Genomic DNA, 18,860 nt, shown 5'->3' on the forward strand with positions numbered 1-18,860 from the left:
GGAGCTGAAACAGGAAAGCACAGGGGGGCTTTGGGACTAGAATTAATTAAGGAGAAGGTTGTTTGGGGAGCTAGCTGCTCCACTGCACCCGGCAGCTGCGAGAACCCCTGCCACAGGGCCAGAGTCACCACACTGCTAGAGCCCCAGCATGTTGGTAACACCTGGGGATGGGCCCACACGCTGGGGTTGGAAGAGACAGGAGAAGGGGAAGCATAGGAGGAGTCAGGATGCTTAGACAGGGGTGTGTAGTGTTGCCAATTGTACATTGTGTTATTCTAGAAGGAAATGTGTAGCTTTAGTGGGCAAAGCATATAGTTTCTTTACACATTTGAGAAAGGCAGAGGGGATTACAGCTACTCAGGGGTTTGGAATACAACTACTGCCCTGGGAGAACTGGCTTCATGGCAGAGCACAGGCAGAGAGTCAGTGATGGTAGATCAATCCCATGTGTGTTGTATGGCTCATATATCCATGTGTGTGTCATTGCCAGGAAAATTATTACAAGGGGAAAACAATGCTTTAAGAGCATCTCCTGGAATGAGTGCAAGGTAATCCAACTGAGCCGTGAAGCCAACCAGAGATGTTTCTTGTGTCAACACAGCTATTATAAAATTCACTTGAACTTGTGCTGGATATAGGGTAATATACTGTCCCTCTGCTATTCAGTCTGGGAAAGGCACCACTAGAAATGCATTGGTAGCTCATACAGGAGCTGATGTGCTCTGTCCTACCCATCTGACTGGCTTCTAACCAAATAACAGCTGGTTAATACCTGCTAAGGGCCTTGTTACACAGTAATTTTAGGTGGCTTCTGGAGCTCTGAACTCCTGGACTGGCTGCACATTAACACCTTTTAAGTGGCTTAAAGTACTCACTGTTGGTTTAACGTTATGCTGCTCCAAGGCAGGATTAGCTCTAATTCACCTAATTTTACTCCTATTCCATTAATTTGTGGCCACTCTCCACAGCTGCCTTTCCACCCAAGTTGAAGCCCTCCAGCATCCAGGAGGCAGTGGGTGAGGAGGAACACTGGGGCAGTGGGGCTGGGCACAGTATCTCATCTCCTGGGGACATCTGGCAGAGCACACACCACGGTCACTGCAGCACCTGGTGGCCATGGTGCCACCCACACCAGTTCTGCCACCCTTAGGAGCAGAGTGAACCAGTCTGAGCCCGGGGGGGGGCGGGGACTGGATGCTGCACTGCACCCAGTCCTGACCCTAGCTCCCACTCCTGCCCCTGCTCACCAAGCCTTTAGCTGCAAGTCATATCTGGGCAAGTGAGGGGCAGTCAGATCAGGTTTTTCACTTTATCATGCGACTGCTCCACTAAGCCAAATGACACTAAGCTGATTAACATTTGTTCAGCTGATAGCATAAGGTCTGACAAGACCCTTAAGTTTATTACTTGCTAACATCCTGATACCTAATGTCCCTACAGCAGAACCCCCCCTTTTGTTACTAAGGGTGAATTATTATGCTAACCCATATCACAATCCATTATCTGATTGTGTGGGGAGGAGGTGGTGATTTAAACTGATTTGCCTTTCACACGCAGGACTTTCAAACACCCTATCAGTTAGACGATGGCTCAGCGTTGGATCCAAGACCATCCCGAGACACTGATGTGCAAAATCACTCCTGCCTGATCTGCAGGAGTTCACAGGGGCCAGCTGGGTAGGACAACCTTTCATAAAACTGTGTGCGTCTTCAGAAGGTTACTATCACCATTGTCATCATCCTATTGTTTATAAAGCCCATGAATCATAATAGCTAAGGCAATGAACATACAGTCCGATCATCCTCCCCACCTGTTCCTTCTTCAAAAAATCCCTTTCTGGCTGAAATTTTATCAGAGGAAACATTCGGAGGAAGATGTCCGGTATTTGATAGGACAGCTTTGGAAGAGGAAGATTTTCACTCTTCGTTGTGTGTCCCTGAAACCTCTCTCAGAAATAGCAGGGAGCTGAATGTGTTTGCCCTCCACGAGAGCTTGCACCTTGGGCTACCTAGAAAAGAATGACTGGGCAGGATTACTCCCTCCAGCAGGTTTTCTTGAAAGATGGGGAGAGTACACAATGTTTTCCTTCCAAATTCCACCCCTTGGGCAGGGGTCCTGTCCCCACCCCAAAAAACAGGCTGCATAGCCTACCTAGTGGTTTCTAGGACCCTCATGGAATAAAGAGGGAGCTTAGGCCATCTTTGGAAGGACTGGCCCCAATAGTTTCTTGCTTCAGGGCAGCAGGGCTCCACTGAAGTTTTCCTGCTGGGCCTTCCCCAACCAAAAAATCTCCAATACAGACTTGATTGCAAGAGGATCTTATTCATGGTGGCATCACTTGCACTGAGTGTACTGAAACATCCAAACCTGCATGTCAAGACACCTACTTCTAGCCCCAGAGCTGCTGCCAGGGCACTGGAGGAACCTGTGTCCCACTGTAAGGCTGTGCATGAAATCATGTATCCTCACCAGAAGCCAGACACGTATGGTTTAAAGAAATAAGATTGTTCTCCCAGAGTCTGGTCATTCCCATTGCTGCAAATCTCTTACCCTCTAGATTGCCTGCTGAAAATAGAGGGCATGATAGACCTTAATAGGCAGGAGAGGAAAGCAGTGTCTCCATTATGTAATGCCAACTGCTCTTGGAAACTATGAGACTTCCCACTTTGGGAGTCTAAGAAGAACACATAAAAAGTCACTCTGTGCTTTCTAAAAAGTGGCAGCAATTCCCCCTGAAGGTAGAGCTGGAACAGCCAAGACAGCACAGCTCCCAAGACACAGACAGTACCGGGGCTGGCAGGCTAGGCAATAGGCAGGCAGAATGTGCTCCATAGGGCACCTCAGGGTGATTTGAGGTCTCCATCAACATCCCAGGCAGCCAAGCCCCTCTTCTCCATGGCTCACACATCTGCTCTTGTAGGAGATGATGGATTTTTATGCCACAAGCACTGACCCAGGAGTTTTGTGCACCTGCCACAGGTTAATGTGTGCAGGGTAAAGGTAAGACTGCCCATAACCCTAGGGGTTGGTTGCATCAGGAAGAGTCTCATTGTGGAGTCTGTCTCACCAGAGATGACATCTGTTGGAACAAAAGACAACACAGGAAACGTGACCATTTCACATTTGTATTCTCTGAAATTTAGCCCATCAAAGCCGGGATTCAACTCTGGCGTCTCCCATAGTGACTATCTCCTTCACACTCCCCGGCTCTCGAGCAGTCTCAGCACAAATGCAGCGCTACTCTTGGCCTCTTCCAAGAAACTGGAAACTTTTCCATACATCTGTGCACATGAAAGAAAAGTCCATCGTTAGCCTCATCAATGACCACAAAACCATGCCTCTTCACTGCGCTATGTCACAGGACCTCTCCTCTCTCTGGCATGGTGTATAATCAGCTGCGTGCAGCACCCATTTCTGACTGGCTGACTCAAGACATTGGCTTCCAGACCATGCTCCTGCAAGGTCACTTGCATTATGTGGGTGTGGTTCCAAGCCAGTTTCATTTCCAGAGCCTGCAGGACACTCCCAGTCTCAGAAACAAAAGAGCACAGTGCAAACCAAGGTCTTCTCAGTCACTGCTATGTTAACTGCCTGGCATCAGGCCACAGGCCACAGCCCACAGCAGGTGTAATTCCTACTGTATATGGGTTCCATTGAAACTAATGCTTTGTGTTTTTTTGACAAACCCAGCAGTGATGTGACTTTCATGTGGTGTAAACATGGCAAAATGGATGAAAATAAAAACAGAGATTAATGTAACTTGCATGGATGTGGCTTTTAGTGAGTGCACGTACCCCATCTAACTTCTACTCTGAGTGAAGCACAGCATGAAACTCCATTTATGGTCAGTGCAGATAAAGCCATGCTCTCTCATACCCTTGCTATGACTCTAACTAATGCTCATTTTTCAACACTGTCTTCCTTTCACAGGCTTTTGGCTTATGATCATTCCATCACAACTCTTCACGAACACCTAATGACTTCGGAGCCTGTGCTGACCTTCCAGATTTTGGAACACATGCCTCGCCGGGACCTCTTGGGGCACTGAGACCAGTCCCCTGCTATCACAGGCTCCATATCACATAAGACTGTTCATTAACTGATTAAGCTCTACTTTAAGGTGGGTTAGATTTCCTGCCTCCACTACTTTTGACTGTTTCTCTGACAATGGTTAGAAACTTTGATGGCTAGAAACACTCCTTTGATGGCTAGAGACCTTCTTTCTAGCCTAAATTCATATATGACTAGTTTATACCAGTTTGTTCTTGTACCATGTTTTTTTCCTTTAGCTTTAATACCATTTTTCTCCTCCCTGGTGACTTAGCTCCTGATGCATTTAGAGAGAGAAATTGAGTCATCTCACCATTTTTTTTACTAGACTAAACAGGACAAGCGGTTCTAAGCTTCTCTCCTAAGATAGTCTTTCCTGATCATGCTACTTGCTCTTCTCTGCATCTCTTCTAGTCTGATTCATTTTTCTTGAATATGGCAGACAACAATTGTGCACAGTGTTCCAGATGAGGTCTCCAGAATACTTAGTGTAATGTCATTAATGGTTTCCCATCTCTAGGCAAGACACCTCTCCTGATATATTCTCAGATGATGCTTTCATTTTCAGTGGCTGTATCACATTGGTGGCTCATATTCAGCCTATGCTTAACCAAAACACCCAGGTTTTTTCTCCTCCTCCTCCGTCATTTCTAGCTAATAAGCCTTCAGTTTATAACAGGAAGTCTTATTATCGGTCCCCCAAGTTTGTAATTTTGCATTTTGTACTGCAGAACTTCCTCCAATTTCTACTTCTCCAGCCTTCAATGTCATTCAACTCCACGTCTGATACTCCAGTCTTCCATTACATGAGTAATGCCTCCTAATCGTGTGTCATCAGTGGATTCCATTAATATTAATTCTTGTGCCCAAGTCACTAATGAAAATGTTAATTCAGATTGCTCCCAAGACCAGTTTTTGAGGAACTCCACTAATAGTCCACTTCCATCCTGATAGCTCCCCTTCTGTACAGACTTGTCATCTCTCCTCTCTAGCCAATTCCTATCCACCTTCCAATTCTTGTACCAAGCCCTTCTTCTCCAGTGTAGCTAATACTTTAGAAGCCAAATTACATGACTTAAGAGCCTGAATCCACTTAGGCAACTTTGAAATTTTTATTCAGTAGCTCAGCAGATTGTCCCTCTTTGCATAACCTGGAACCCATTTCTCTCTTCAGACCACCCCAATCTCAGCTTCCCAGTGAAAGAAGGTCACAGTGCATCTGGCATTTGAGAGGACAGCTTGAGAAAAGGTGGGGTGTGGAAAAGAGAAAAAACACCTCATGCCCAAGGGGACTTCTGACCCATGCAGTGGAACTAAAGTGCAGGGCCTGCCTCTGAGGGACTGGATAGGAATAGCTTATCAGATCCCAGAGACAAACTGCACCTGCCAGATACTCCAAGTAACAAAGTATGAGAAGCATTAAACACAACATTTTAGCCCTGGTTTGGCTTTCTGACTGGTGTGAAGCACTTTAATATCAGGAGCCCACTGGGGCAATAATGCCGGGCTGCAAGACTCCAATAAAAAGGCCATTGTTTTATTAGGGTGTTGCATAGTTTTGCAAAAGATGGTTTGATTTGTTGGAATATCTTTACTGCACATCTCTTCAGGTCTCCAGCCTGTAAGAACCTAGCAATAGTACTCCTGATCCCTTGGTCACAATGGAAGGAGGGAGATCTCATCACCAGCAGCAAGTGGAAAGAAGGATCTAGTGCACAGCCTATAAGCAAACCTTCCTAAGCCATGGGTAGATGAAATGAGGGGCATGTGTACACGACACTTTAAAGTGGGTTAAATGCTTCTGCACCACTTTAATGGTGTTGTTGTTTGCCCATGTTTGTTGCTCTGCAGCTGCAGAATGAAGCACTGGGCTCCAGGCAGCTCAGGGGCTCTGCGGGAAGCCCATGCAGGCAGCCTGGCAGCAGCTCGCCCAAGAAAAGGCAAGCTCTGACCAAGAAAAGCGGTGAGCCTGATCTTTTTTTCCCCTGGAGCCTGCCTGAGCTGTGCAGGGGCCCGGTGCTTCCCTCTGCAGCTGCAATGCCCCCAGAACCAGCGGAGCCGGGTGCTGCCGATGCCGTGGAGGGAAACACCAGCCCCGCCGGCAGCCCAGGGACTGCTCCACCCGCCAGCAGCTCGCTCGCCTCCCCCCCAGGATAGGCAGATAAGTTTGGATGTGTGCACAACATGGGGGTTTAAAGGGTTGAAAGGACCCTAAATTGAAGCAGTGTTTTTAAAAAACCCACCGCTCCAATTTAGGGTCCCCCATCACATACTGTGAATTAGTCCCCAGACACTCTTGGTGTCCCATGCTGCCTCTCATTCTGGACCCAGAGGCAGCTTCTCCTTACAGCCAAGCCATCTCTCCTTCATTACAGCTACAGAGCCTTTGTGCGAGGTGAAACATCTTCCTTATACAGGAAATGGAGCCCCTGCTGCATATGCTTTTACAGGGAATTCTAGCCTGTATTTCAACCCCACACGCCATCTCAGTAATCATGTCCTCTCCTCACACAGAATGTGGGCTGGACTTATGTGACACATTCAGGAGCCACTACATCTCCTTACTGCATGCATTCAGTTAGAAGCGAAGGGAACCAGAAGTCTTACTTACCATTTTCTTAAACTCCTCATCTGTTATATCTTTGAGATTGATCATTACGTTGAAATAGGCACCAAACACTCCAGCTTCTAAAGCTTTAGCTGCCACCTAAAGGCAAATTTAAATTATACTTAAGAAGGCTTAATGTCTATTTTTAATCCCTTCACCATCAAGCCAGAACTGCATTTAATTTAAGCCTTTATGGCAAAGCTTTTACTGCTATAAATTGGAATTATTTTCAACTTTAATGGTATGACACCAATTTATGCCCACAGAGGGCCTCATGCTGTCATTTACCCCTGTCCATCTGTAGATCTCAAAATTCTTCAAATTTGGAGAGAGCATCATTGTTTCCATTTTACAGATGGAGAAACTAAGGCAAAGGGAAGTTATTGTGAAGGTGGAAAGGGGTGACAAGTTTTGGGTAGTGGAACCCAGCAAGTATTTAGGCAACTAAAATAAGTGGCCAAGTTTGAAAATGTTGGCTAAGATCACCCAAAATCAAACAAAGTCAGTGGCAGCATTTCTGACTCTCATACTGGTACTGTACTCTGGGCCCCCGGACCAGGCTGACTCATGTTAGTATGGGGTTTGGGAGAAGCTTCAGGGAGCTACACTAACAGGGAAGATCAAAAGTGTATGTGTGGCTATACATGTGCTTGGGGGTGGGGAGGGGCCATTTTAATTACAGCGGTTCTCAGACAGCCGCTCTAATCAAAACAGCTCACTGCCATGTGTATTAAGTCCCCCACATTGTAAAATGGCCACAGGTACACTTTAACTAAAGCTCATTCCACCAGCTTCAGTGAAAGCACCGTGCTGGAGCGTTTGAATTAGAATGCAGAGCAGACTTGATTAATTGAACCTGTTCTGACACGTTCTAATTAGAACGTGAACCAGCACATCTATAGGCAGCCTTTAGTGCCAACACATTTCTCCACCTGCTGGGCACTAGATGTCCCACTAGATAAGTCAGTAGCCTGCAATATAGGAGACCCTGGGTAAGTCCCCTAATCTGCCACAGAGTCTATAAGGGGCTCACACAAGTACTATAGACCATTCTATTTCCTAACAATGGCAGACTTTCACTGTATCCCCTGTTCTTGGGGCTCCAAAGCAGATTTCTTTGAGGCTGCACCAAACTTTTTGAAACACTGCAAAAGATTCCAGGCCCCTTCCTGGGCCCATACCTGAATATCTGATTTACATGCAAGATTCCCATGCCGAGCCATCTCCTTTAAAGTAGGCCACAAGGAATTCACCTTCTCTGTCATTGCAAAAGGGACATTCACAGCCTTCTTCAGCCCCTGCTGCATAGCAGCTTCACGCCTACAAAAGGTAGGTGAACCAGGGGAAAAACATAATCAATGAGTCTGGATCAGGCAAACCAGGCACAACAGTCTGCTGGAGTAACAGAGTATCCTAGAAATCAACCTAGCAAAACCAACAGGCAGACTATACTGCGGGACCTGAACCTATTCAGCCTCCACAAGAGAAGGCTAAGGGGGGACCTGGTGACTGTCTATAGACTCACTAGGGGGGACCAGAGGGGTTTGGGGGAGACGCTGTTTCCCCTAGCGCCCGCTGGCATAACAAGGAGTAATGGGCACAAGCTGATGGAGAGGAGGTATAGATTGGACATCCGCAAAAACTACTTCACGGTTAGGGCGGCTAGGAGCTGGAACCAACTTCCAAGGGAAGTGGTGCTGGCCCCTACCCTGGGGGTCTTTAAGAAGAGGCTGGATGCCTACCTGGCTGGACTCGTTTGAGTCCCATTTCTCTTTTTGGGGTTTTTTGTTGTTCTCCCGCCCTGGCGGGGGGTCGGGCTAGAAGATCTACTAGGTCCCTTCCGACCCTTAATCTATGAATCTATGAATCTATAAGTTTATATTATTTTACTCACTCAATTAAACTGGCTAGATGGATTTCAGTACATAGAAGTGTATGTCAGTCCAAAGTTTGCAGTGTCAATACGAGGAAAGATCAATGTAGGACAAACATTCAAAATACAAAATCCTACTCAAAGGAGTCCTCCACACTCCAGTATGGCTCCCTGCGCTCTCACAGCCCAGGAAAAGGCAGATGTTAGTTTAGCCATATGATACAAAGGTCTCACATACATATGCACACACACACTTTGGGTGCGTCTACATGACTCCATATGGCGACATTGCTATGGCACCATGATTTAGCACTTCCAAAGTAACCGCCTGTACTGTGCTGTGCACACAGCGCACGGTTAGATTTCACCCCTACATTGCTGTAGTGGTGCACTAAAACAGGGGAGCGCACCTACCAACATAGCTGTTGATCATGTGCAGACCCACATGATCGTTACACTGCTGTAGCGCCCTGTACAGCAACGTAGCACGTCGCTACGTCACCATAGGACAATGTGTAGACATGCTCTTTAAGACATAACCAAAGCCTGTGGAAGCCAAATTCTAGTTCTTCTATAGATTTCAGTAGGTTTGATTCAGGACTTCTCACAATACCCACTTTTCTCTTTCTTCAGAGGTGCTCTTAGGCAGCTTCACTGCATCCTGTAGACAGATAAACAAAGTACATTGAACCAGAGGATGGCAGAGCTGGTTAGTGGGTATAGGAAACCTAGTTCCAATGCACTACAGTGCCTCACACACTTTGAACCTCTGGCCTCTCTCAAGGGCCTCAGGCTGAATCTCTCTGCATGAAGGGTGGGAATGGTTGGACGAGGTCTAGGCATTTGAAGACAAAGCACTCTGTGGTGTCATACTCCCCCTTCAATGCTGTAGGGTCATCTGCAACACTGGCACAAATTAGAGCAGCCTGGCAGCTGCTCCAAGTCACATAAAGGCTGGGGCTCATACTCATCTTTTAAATGAGGACAGTGCAACTGTCCCATTGATGCTGCCTTCTCCTCTCTCGTATGCTAACAGTAGTTTCGGTGCAGGACATGCTCTGCTCCATGGGAAGTGTGACTACACTGTGTCCTGCCTTTACTGACTGTTTACTTTGATGAATGCACATTTCACCCTACTCCCCTCATCCCCAACCACTTTGAAAAACTGATCTCACAGGGTTGGGACTGCAGTAGAAGCCTGGCTAGGCAAGAAAGAGAGAACTGGAAAGACCAGCTGTGCAATGACTGCAAACTGCCAGAAAACATTAGAGGCAACCCTGCCACTCCCATTGCCTTTGGCACTGGCACGCAAAGCGAAGTTTGGAGACAGAGCTAGCAGGACCATACAGGCCGCAGAAGGGTTCACCTAAGGCAGCAAATTGAGTGGGGTGGCAAAAACGCAGCTGCACTTTGCTTCACACCAGGCCCTGGAAGATGCAGACAGCTGGAAGCAGGCAGGACCTAGGCAGTGGATGGGGACAGTGCCGAGGGCAGTGCTGTGGGGCTTCAACCCATCTGCTTGTCCCAGGCCCTGGTCATGCTCTGTGCCTGGGCATGCTGATGGGGGAGTCTGCAGAGAACTGCCTCCATCTCCATAGGACAGGGTGCAGCCAGGAGTGGGAACCCCACGGGTAAGGAGGTACAGATAGGCCAGCACTGGGGAGATGAGCCCCACATGCACACAGTGGCTCAGTCTGGGTGGAGGAGCCACAGCACGGTCCAGAGTAGCAGCCAGCAGGGTACACTGGAGGAAGGGGAGCCTGGCCCACCCTGACCTGGAGCCTGTGGGGTAGCCAGCTGGGCATGCCCACACCTGCCCAGCTGTGTGGGGTGAAAAGCTGGGGTGGTGAAGCCATGGGGGTGCCTGGGTCCCTGCCTGGCCTCTGGCTCCCTTACCGAAGTAAGCAGGGCCTCTGCGGGTAGCAGAGCAGGAGGGGTTGGTACTGGCACTGCTGCAGAGGGGTGGGGGCAGGGCAGGCAGGACAATCAGTCAGGGCCATTTTGCCCCGGTAGCAAAAATCCTTTCCCAGAGAGCACCAGCCAGGGCGTGGGAGCACTGCAGCCAGTTTTCGGCTGGTGCGATTGGCTGTGGGGGACACCCCCAGGTCATTGAGACTGGCTGTGTGGGGACCTCTGCCCCAGTTGCTGACTGGTCACTGGGGGGGCATGTGACCCCCCCTAACTAAGATGGCACCAGTCACCCATGGCTTCACTGACTTCAGCTGAGCTGCAGGAATCTGTATTAGCTGAGCATCTGGCTCACTGTGTTTGTTATGGTGCCTCTCTGGCTCTATTATCAATACTAATGTGAAAACAGAAACAGGAAGCAATGACTACGTAGATGTTAACAGGCTTGTGCTGTGGCAATGTTTTTACTGGCCTCCATCCAGCTGCCAGAATTTAGCAGTATCAGTCACCCCTAAGGCAGGGATAAGTTGGTGTCCTACACGGGATAACCAATAAGGCAGCCAAAATTTTGCAGAGAATCCCAGATAACATCCTCCCTTTACCCAAGACCTCATGATTGGCATTACAAGCCAGCTGAAAGGGAATGAGAGACGGGTGAAGCCATTAAAATTGGAGATGAGCGCTGGAGAGATGGGTGGTAGGCACGGCAGCTAAAAATGTCACTTACCATGTAACTGGTGAAAGCCTGGGAGTCTGTGTCTACCATTGCGATCAGCTCGTTCATGGCCTGGTGGAAAGGAGGGATCAGATTCCTCATGACTGAGTCCAGCTCCTCAAACTGGCGTTTCCCATATGTCATCAGGCCCACCATGCAGCCCAGGGCTGCCCCCTGGAATAAGTCATGATAAAATTTGCTAGCAGGCTGTCCTCTCCACCCTACCTCATAACAGAGAAACAAGAACAGACTGCCACTGTCTAAGATGGCTGCCTCCACAACCATAGACAGACAGCCCCAGCCCTACCCATTCAGAGTGCTGCCATATTCATAGGGTTTTCCCAAATGCTGAGTAACTTCTCCTGCTGCATCCTGTTGTTCTGAAGAAACAACATCAAGGGTGGGTGATGCTTGGGCAATAAATAGTGGACATGGTATTGTCACTGGTAAAAGAAGTGAAGGTAAAACCAGGTACGAGAACGTCCCTAGAGCTAAGGGATAGTTAAGTTGGGCGAGTGCTGCCAGTATCAAGCACTATTCTCAGGAGTGTTCAGTGCTGTGACCAACGCTTTCTCTCTTCTAACTCCAACTCCACCCTCCACTACCTAAAGGGAGAGGGACTTCATGTCAGCTAAATGCTGCTGAGATGGGGCTTCCACATTGACCTCATCCAGGTGGTTACACTCACTGGAAAGCAAAGAGGGCGACTTAACATCCCACCATGATCACCTTCAGTGTCTGATACTAAGCAGGCTCCACAGATCCATTGTAGTCAGCCTCCCTGAGACAGAATTCCTGCTAAGCCACAGATGCACATACCATAGCAGACATTGCTGCAGACACTGATCCTCCTCCTGGAGCTGCTGACCTTGCACCAACTGCACGCACAAAGCTGTGAAGAGACTTGGACACAAGGCTCCCATCCTTGCCATCCTGCACCATGTACCTGTGTCAGCAGTTCAAGAAATAACCAATACCATCAGCTCTAGGCAGCTAACCACAAGCAAATGTAGGCAGGCTGAGCTCTCTGAGTGGATCTAAGCCAGGTACAGGGACAGTCCTCGAGGTGGGTCTCTGCCCCAGTTACCACTGGATAATTTCTTGACTGGAGGGTGCAGTTGGGATTAGATGGCACCCTGCAGATTGAAGTATCATGATTCATGGCCCAGCACTGGACGCATCTCAGCGGGGCCTCAAGGTCAGTATTACTGGAGAGGAACTCTGCTCATGTTCAGCAGATCTTATCTATCCTCAACCTTTCATGAATGAGAACTGGTGAGTCCAGAGGCTTACATGTGAAAGCAGTTGAGAGAAACACTTCATATGAGAGGGGTCCTTTTCCCTGCTGAAATGCACAGATTTTCCCATAAAGTATGCCTTTTTACTTTAAAGACTGTGGGGGCAGGTTATTCCCTCCGCTGTATCAACAGAGGAGCCCCTGAACAGGCAGATGTACCTGGGAGACATGGAAGGACATAAATTGCTCCACTTGGGCACTGTGGGTACTGGGCTTCCAAACAGGACAGTGGGGCAAGCCAACAGGCACTGCCAATCTCTATTGCATCCTCACAGTTCCACACGGAATAACCATACGAGAAAGCAGTCATAATCAGGAGTTATCTCCCACTTTTGGTTGGGGTTAGAAACAGAAAAGGGCATGGGAAAAGAAGCACTTTTAGTCTTTAAGTGTGTTTGGGGGGCAGATCCACATGCATTCACACCTCTGTTCTTGAACACTTAGTTTCACTAGCCATGTCCATACTACCTCCCTCTTGAGCCTGGGACAACCACCAAGAAATAAACCCTGCTCACTCAGGGTGAAGTTACATGTTACACTTAGATCACATTAATAGCTCTTAAAAACATAAACATCTACATGTCAAAGCATGTTAACTCATGTTAACTGCCCTCTAAGCATCTCAAAGTTACATCAGTTCAGGCAAAGGTTAACTCTGGACCCTGCTACCTATCTTACTTTAGTGTAACTTCAGTCTGCTCCATAGATATAAAATGAGCAATTTGCAGTCCTCCAGCATTCCAGGATGCACTGCTCCCAGCCACCGCCCTACCCAGAGCAGGATTAGACCCCAAGTGCCCTGGTTCCTAGCCATGCCCCTGCTTGCTAGCCCTTTAGTAGCAACTCAGAGCTGTGCAGGCAAGGAACAGTATTACACCTTAATATGCAACTACTCTCAGCACATTCTGACTTTAACACCGCTTTCCACAGATGTAGTATGGTCTAAGCGTAATGTGTAACCACATGCTCACTATCACTCTGCTCACATCTCGCAATGAAGCAGAATAGACAGCGTAGAAGGGACGTGAGTGCGTGTCCCAGTGGCCCTCTTTGGCCTTCTGTCTGAGGGATGTGTTCTCAGGACTCCTTTAAGCTGTCTACAATTTTCTAATCACCAGTACTAGTTGCATGCAGAGCAGGAGTGGGTAGGGAAGGATTTTTTTTTTGGTGGCGGTTCTGGGCTACGCTGCCACCACTGGTGGTGCCACCACTGGTGGCAGCGTAGCCCAGAACCGCCACTGCCGCCACTACACAGTACATGAATACTCTCCCCAGGAAAAAAAAAACCATACACAGAGCCCTGACAGGACAGCATAATAGCAAAAGTGAAAACACTGTCATTATCCAATCCATAGTACGATCTCATGCACTAGCGTCACTATCTACAAAGTGGCTATCAGTCATTTTGAGCCTAGGATGAACCACATCCTTAGAGGTCAAGCTGTGGTGGCATTTTGGAAGAGATCTTTGAATTAACAGCTTTTTGGAGACTGGATACTGATGGGATGTCCAAGTCACTGACGTGGCCTTCAGGGTCTTAAACAAAACCCCAGGGTGCCGAAGATAAATCAGTGCTCCTTTTAGCTTTTGTCTCCACCCTCTGTCTAATTTTATTCATTGGTGTTGATCTTTGGAGATTTTTATTATTATTACTATTGTTATTGTTGTAGCACCCAAGAAACTCAAACAAGGATTTGGGCTCCACTGTATTGGGCACCACGTGGAAAAAAACAACACAAAAGACAGGCCCAGCCTTCAAAAGGTCACGAAACAGAATTTAGACAATGCACAGCAGGTGAACAAAGAGACCCAGGGAGCAGAGCACGTGAGAACCATTAGACAGGTGTGCTCCTCTGTCACCATGCAGATCAGAATAGCCCAGGGCAAGCATGAGCCTGCTAACGACAGGTATTCTGGGCTGAGAGCTTGAGAGGAGAGGAGAACAGACCTTTAGGAAATGCTGCAAAACTTTATTCTTTGAAAAAACCTTTCCACTCGAAATATGGACCCACCCTTCTATCAACCAAAACAAGGAAATACATAACATCTAAAAACCTACAATTTAAAATGTTAAAATAAAAAGATATTAGCCCCAATACAAGCAGAGATATGATCTGGAAAATGGGAGACTCCTTTCAACACTATTACTAATGACTTTACATGGAACATGCTAGCTATTGTGATGATAAGAAGCAGTGAACAACCCAAGGAAGGACGGAGAAAGAAGAATACATTAGAGTCCTAGTAGTATTGGACAGTCTGTCTAACCCCTATGGAATACCCCTTACCTCTTTGGATAGGGAATCCCAATGTTCAGTGTTGAGAAACTCTTTTACTGAAGACTTTAATGGGAATATATCTTTCCTTTCTAGTTACATAAAAGAACACAGATCCCTCCACATGGGCAGAGTGGGTATTGGGCTTCCACAACAGGACAGTGGCCCAGGCCAACATGCACTGCCATTGTCTAGTCCATCCTCAATTGCATCATCACAATAACTAGCATGTTCCATGCAACATCATTAGTAATAGTGTCAAAAGTCTCCCTTTTTCTGGTTCATAACTCTGTATTGGGGCTGATATCTTCTTATTTTAACATTTTGTCTTTTTGATCTTTTTTGTCTGATGCTAGTAGACTACCATGCACAGTGAGGTCCTGGCTCACAACTGAATTATCTAATTGGTGTGGTAATTAATACATAAATAAACATTACACTGTTATGAACTGAAAACATTCACAAGGCTTAAATGTCCAGTCAAAATTGTACTTAGTTCACAAGCACTTTCAAAAAGAAAAGAACAAGACAAAATTCATTGATTGACATGCTTCTGCTGTCCACTAAGTTTTTCCACCAAACAGGCCATGTCCATATGTGCATGGACATTTGGGTCCCTGGGGACAACTATAGCGTTGTCAAGTCTCATGATTTTTGGCATTGTTCTTAAAGCCTAGGCTTTGGGAATGTGAAAAAGCTTATCTCTTTCTTTTATTTATACAATTGTATTTATATTTTATATAAAATATTACACACACACATATTTTATTTATTTATATATATAAATTTTTCACATTCCCAAAGTATAGATGTTAAGAACAATGTCAAAAATCATGAGCTGGCAATACTGCAACTAGCAGTGGTGCACCTTGTGCCACATGCCCTCTGGTGCGTGGCAAGTTACCCTGGGTAGGGTAGGGGAGCCTGGGGCCAACATTGGGCTGGCCCCAACAGCCTAACCTGGGTTTCTGTGGGCCTCTGGGGCTCCACCAGCAGTGATCCAGCACCTCTCCCTGTGCTGCTCCCTTGCAGTGTGGAGAACAGCTGAACATGCTACTGCATGTGGCACCACAGACATGTCTGTCTGTGGCACCACATACCACACAGTCACACTCATCTGGACACAGCCACACAGGGCAAACTGATGCTTCCAGACCAAGAAAGGCAGATACGCAGGGAATGTTCAGATGTCTTTGGTGGCTTGCTAAAATATGAGAGCTAACCATTAATAAAACATTTAATCTGATAGACAAATCAAAATTAAATTAATCCACTTCTTAAAGAAGACACCATATTACCTTATCAAAGGGAAATGATTTGACATTATTGAAATAAAACCAGAACGCCAAACATTTTTTTCAGCTTTCCTCTACAGTAAATTTTGCCCAGATTGGCACATTCCTGTAAAATGCTTTGATTTCATTGAAACTATATTTGTTGTTGGAAAAGAGTTAAGTTGAAAATGTGCCAACCTGCAAAAACAGTAGCTTTGAAAAAAAATCAAATGCTAAGAAGCTAACCTGTGGGTGACAAGGACTAATATAGCACCAAGTGGAGTACAAATGGACTTCTAATGTCAGTCCAGGAAGGTGATGCTGCCTTTCTGTTTGACAAAGCAACAACTGCCTGAGTGGAGCTAACAAGGGATGTGACAAAGAACACAGAAAAAGTGTCCATACTCAATAATGCGCTCTCTGGTATTAAACGGAGACAAGGAGTCCAGGCCCAGCCTGCTGACCACCTGAAAGAGGAAAAGACAGATTCACTGGAACAGAAAGCTGCACGTAAACCTTCTTCTTTCTGTGGAGAATATTCAAAGAATAATCAGGTAGCCAGGAAACTTGAGTTAGTAATTTGTTGTAACCCATCCAGTGCAGCCTACCCTGAGTCTTGGGCAATGAACACATTCTTCTAAAACAAAACAAAACAAAAATCAATAGTGAATTCAAAAAAGGAACATTATCAAGGCCAGCAACCTAAAACTGGATCCAGGTCTGAGACTGTTCCACCTTCCCCCCACAGTGTCCAACACATACATAATAAAATAGTAATAATTAACTAGCTCTTATCTAGTACTTTTCCCTCCTGGCATTCAAGGGGCCTTACCAAAGACATAAGTACCTTTGTCCCTGTTTAAAACCTGATATGAAAGCTAAAAGGAAACTGGCCCTCTCCAGTTCTACAGCAGTGGTCTGGCATTTAAAACAGCTCTATGTACTTTGAACTAGGAGAGCTGATTATCTTTATATATTTATTTATTTATTTATTTATTTATTTTTTATAGAGCACCATTCTTTGTGACACATACTGCAAGGAAAATTAATGGTTAGGTGGATCTCAGAGACAGTGCCTATTTGTGTAAGGTTCTGGGAAGCTCTGGTGGAGTTTTAATCAATCCATTACGGGAGTGTAGGAATGAAAGAAACTGAAGGATCCTGGATTGTGTCTGGTCCCTGCTATTTCATTCTATAAACCTGGTCACAATCTGATCAAAAACTATCTAAAAAACTGCTGAGCAGGGGCAAAAAAATTGCCCGTTGCCCTCCTGGAAACCCCTTCCAGAGCCTCGCTGTTCCTGTGATTAGAAGCCTTCTGATTCCTGTTCTATATTCATTTGTGGCCAGTATAAACCAATTTGTTCACTGCCAACACTGTCCTTTTGCTTTAACAGCACTCTTGCCTCTCTGGTGTTTACCCTAGATGTACATATCTATCCCTTTCAACCTTTATGTTGCGAAACTAAAAACAAGCGTTTGTAGTCTCCTCTCATAGCATAAAGTGTCCAAGCTCCTCAAATGGATTTCTTAACAATATTAAATTGATTCCCTCCACACAAAGCACTTCTCCAAATTACTATTCATTGGACATTGCCTTCGGTATCTACCATCAATGAATCCTTCCTGATCAGCAAAACTCAGCCCTTCTCAAGAAGGTCATCAGGCATTTCACCTGCCTGGCAGATTTTATGTGGCTGCTATGACATGGCCAAGGCTTTCAGGTTCCTCACTGTAAAGATATGAGAGCGCTCTGGTTTTGCCCCTCTGCACTTGGTCAGGCCCTTCCAGCTTACAGTGTAGCCCTCAGAGGTGCTGATCTGTTCAGTTGAATGCAACTGAGAAGGGCCTAGAAACCCTGAGCTTTCAACTTCTCAGCCTACTTAAGACTTAGGAGAATGCACATTTGCTGCTCCAGTTTTGGCACCAAGAGTGGAATGACTGACAGGTGAATGTTAGTAACAGGATCAAAGATGACTGGTGATGAGTGGTTGCATCTACATGTGCACATTTATTGTACAGTAACCAAAATTACTACACAGTATGGGTGCACATCTACACATGCATGCCTGAACTGGGCAGTAAATATGGCAACTTATGCCAATTTGAGCATAAATTTGATACCTGCATCATACAGGTATCAGATGTCATGGATTCATAGACTGTAAGGCTGGAAGGGACCTCAGAAGATCATCGGGTCCAGCCCCCTGCACCAAGCAGGAAAAAGAACTGGGGGTCAGGTGACCCCAGCAAGGTGACTGTCTAGTCTTCTCTTGAAGATTTCCAGGGTAGGCGATTGCACGACCTCTGGAGGGAGCCTATTCCACAGGCTGGACACACTGACTGTGAAGATGCTTTTCTTAAAGTTGAGCCTGAATCAATCTTCCAGGAGTTTGTGGCCATTACTCCTGGTTTTCCCCTTGGGTGTCCTGGTGAACAGTTGCTACCAAGCCCTTGATGTACTCCCCTAGTGTAGCAGTAAGCTGTTACCAGGTCCTCTCTCAGTCTTCTTTTCCTCAGGCTGAAGAGTCCCAAATCCCTCAGCCTTCCCTCATATGGCTTGCCTTTTAAGACTCTGATCATACGGGTGGCTCTTCTTTGGACTTGTCCTTGTTAAAGTGTGGTGCCCAGAACTGGACGCAGTACTCCAGCTGCGGTCTCACCACTGCTGAGTAGAGCAGAAGAATCACCTCCTTGGTTTTGCTGAAGATGCATCAATTGATGCATGCCAGAGTATTATTTGCCCTGCTGGCTACAGCTTTGTGCTGCTGGCTCAGATTCATACTGTGGTCTGTTATTCCCCCCAGGTCTCTTTTATTTGTGGTGCTAGTCAGTTTGGTGCCACCAAGCCTGTAGGTG

The 18,860-nt window shown here is 46.5% G+C and overlaps 1 protein-coding gene across 3 annotated transcripts in view; it reads right to left on the minus strand.

Annotated features, from left to right (window-relative positions):
• Positions 1-3,109: 3,109 nt before the first annotated feature.
• FTCD (formimidoyltransferase cyclodeaminase) overlaps positions 3,110-18,860 on the minus strand; it is a 37,329-nt gene continuing 21,578 nt past the window's right edge. Inside the window, exons 8-14 of one of the 3 annotated variants that reach the window (XM_019523277.1) lie at positions 16,407-16,468; positions 11,974-12,100; positions 11,167-11,328; positions 9,149-9,192; positions 7,840-7,978; positions 6,662-6,757; positions 3,110-3,281 (exon numbers count right to left, since the gene is read on the minus strand). In XM_019523277.1, the coding sequence (XP_019378822.1) occupies positions 3,195-3,281; positions 6,662-6,757; positions 7,840-7,978; positions 9,149-9,192; positions 11,167-11,328; positions 11,974-12,100; positions 16,407-16,468 (717 nt within the window). In that variant the 3' untranslated portion in view covers positions 3,110-3,194. Of the gene's footprint in view, positions 3,282-6,661; positions 6,758-7,839; positions 7,979-9,148; positions 9,193-10,830; positions 11,073-11,166; positions 11,329-11,973; positions 12,101-16,406; positions 16,469-18,860 lie in introns of those variants that run through there. The other 2 variants (XM_019523278.1, XM_019523279.1) reach the window with 2 other exon arrangements.

The sequence above is a fragment of the Gavialis gangeticus genome, unplaced genomic scaffold (genome assembly GCF_001723915.1).
Source record: "Gavialis gangeticus isolate Ggan-Ray unplaced genomic scaffold, GavGan_comp1, whole genome shotgun sequence".
Lineage (NCBI taxonomy): Eukaryota > Metazoa > Chordata > Crocodylia > Gavialidae > Gavialis > Gavialis gangeticus.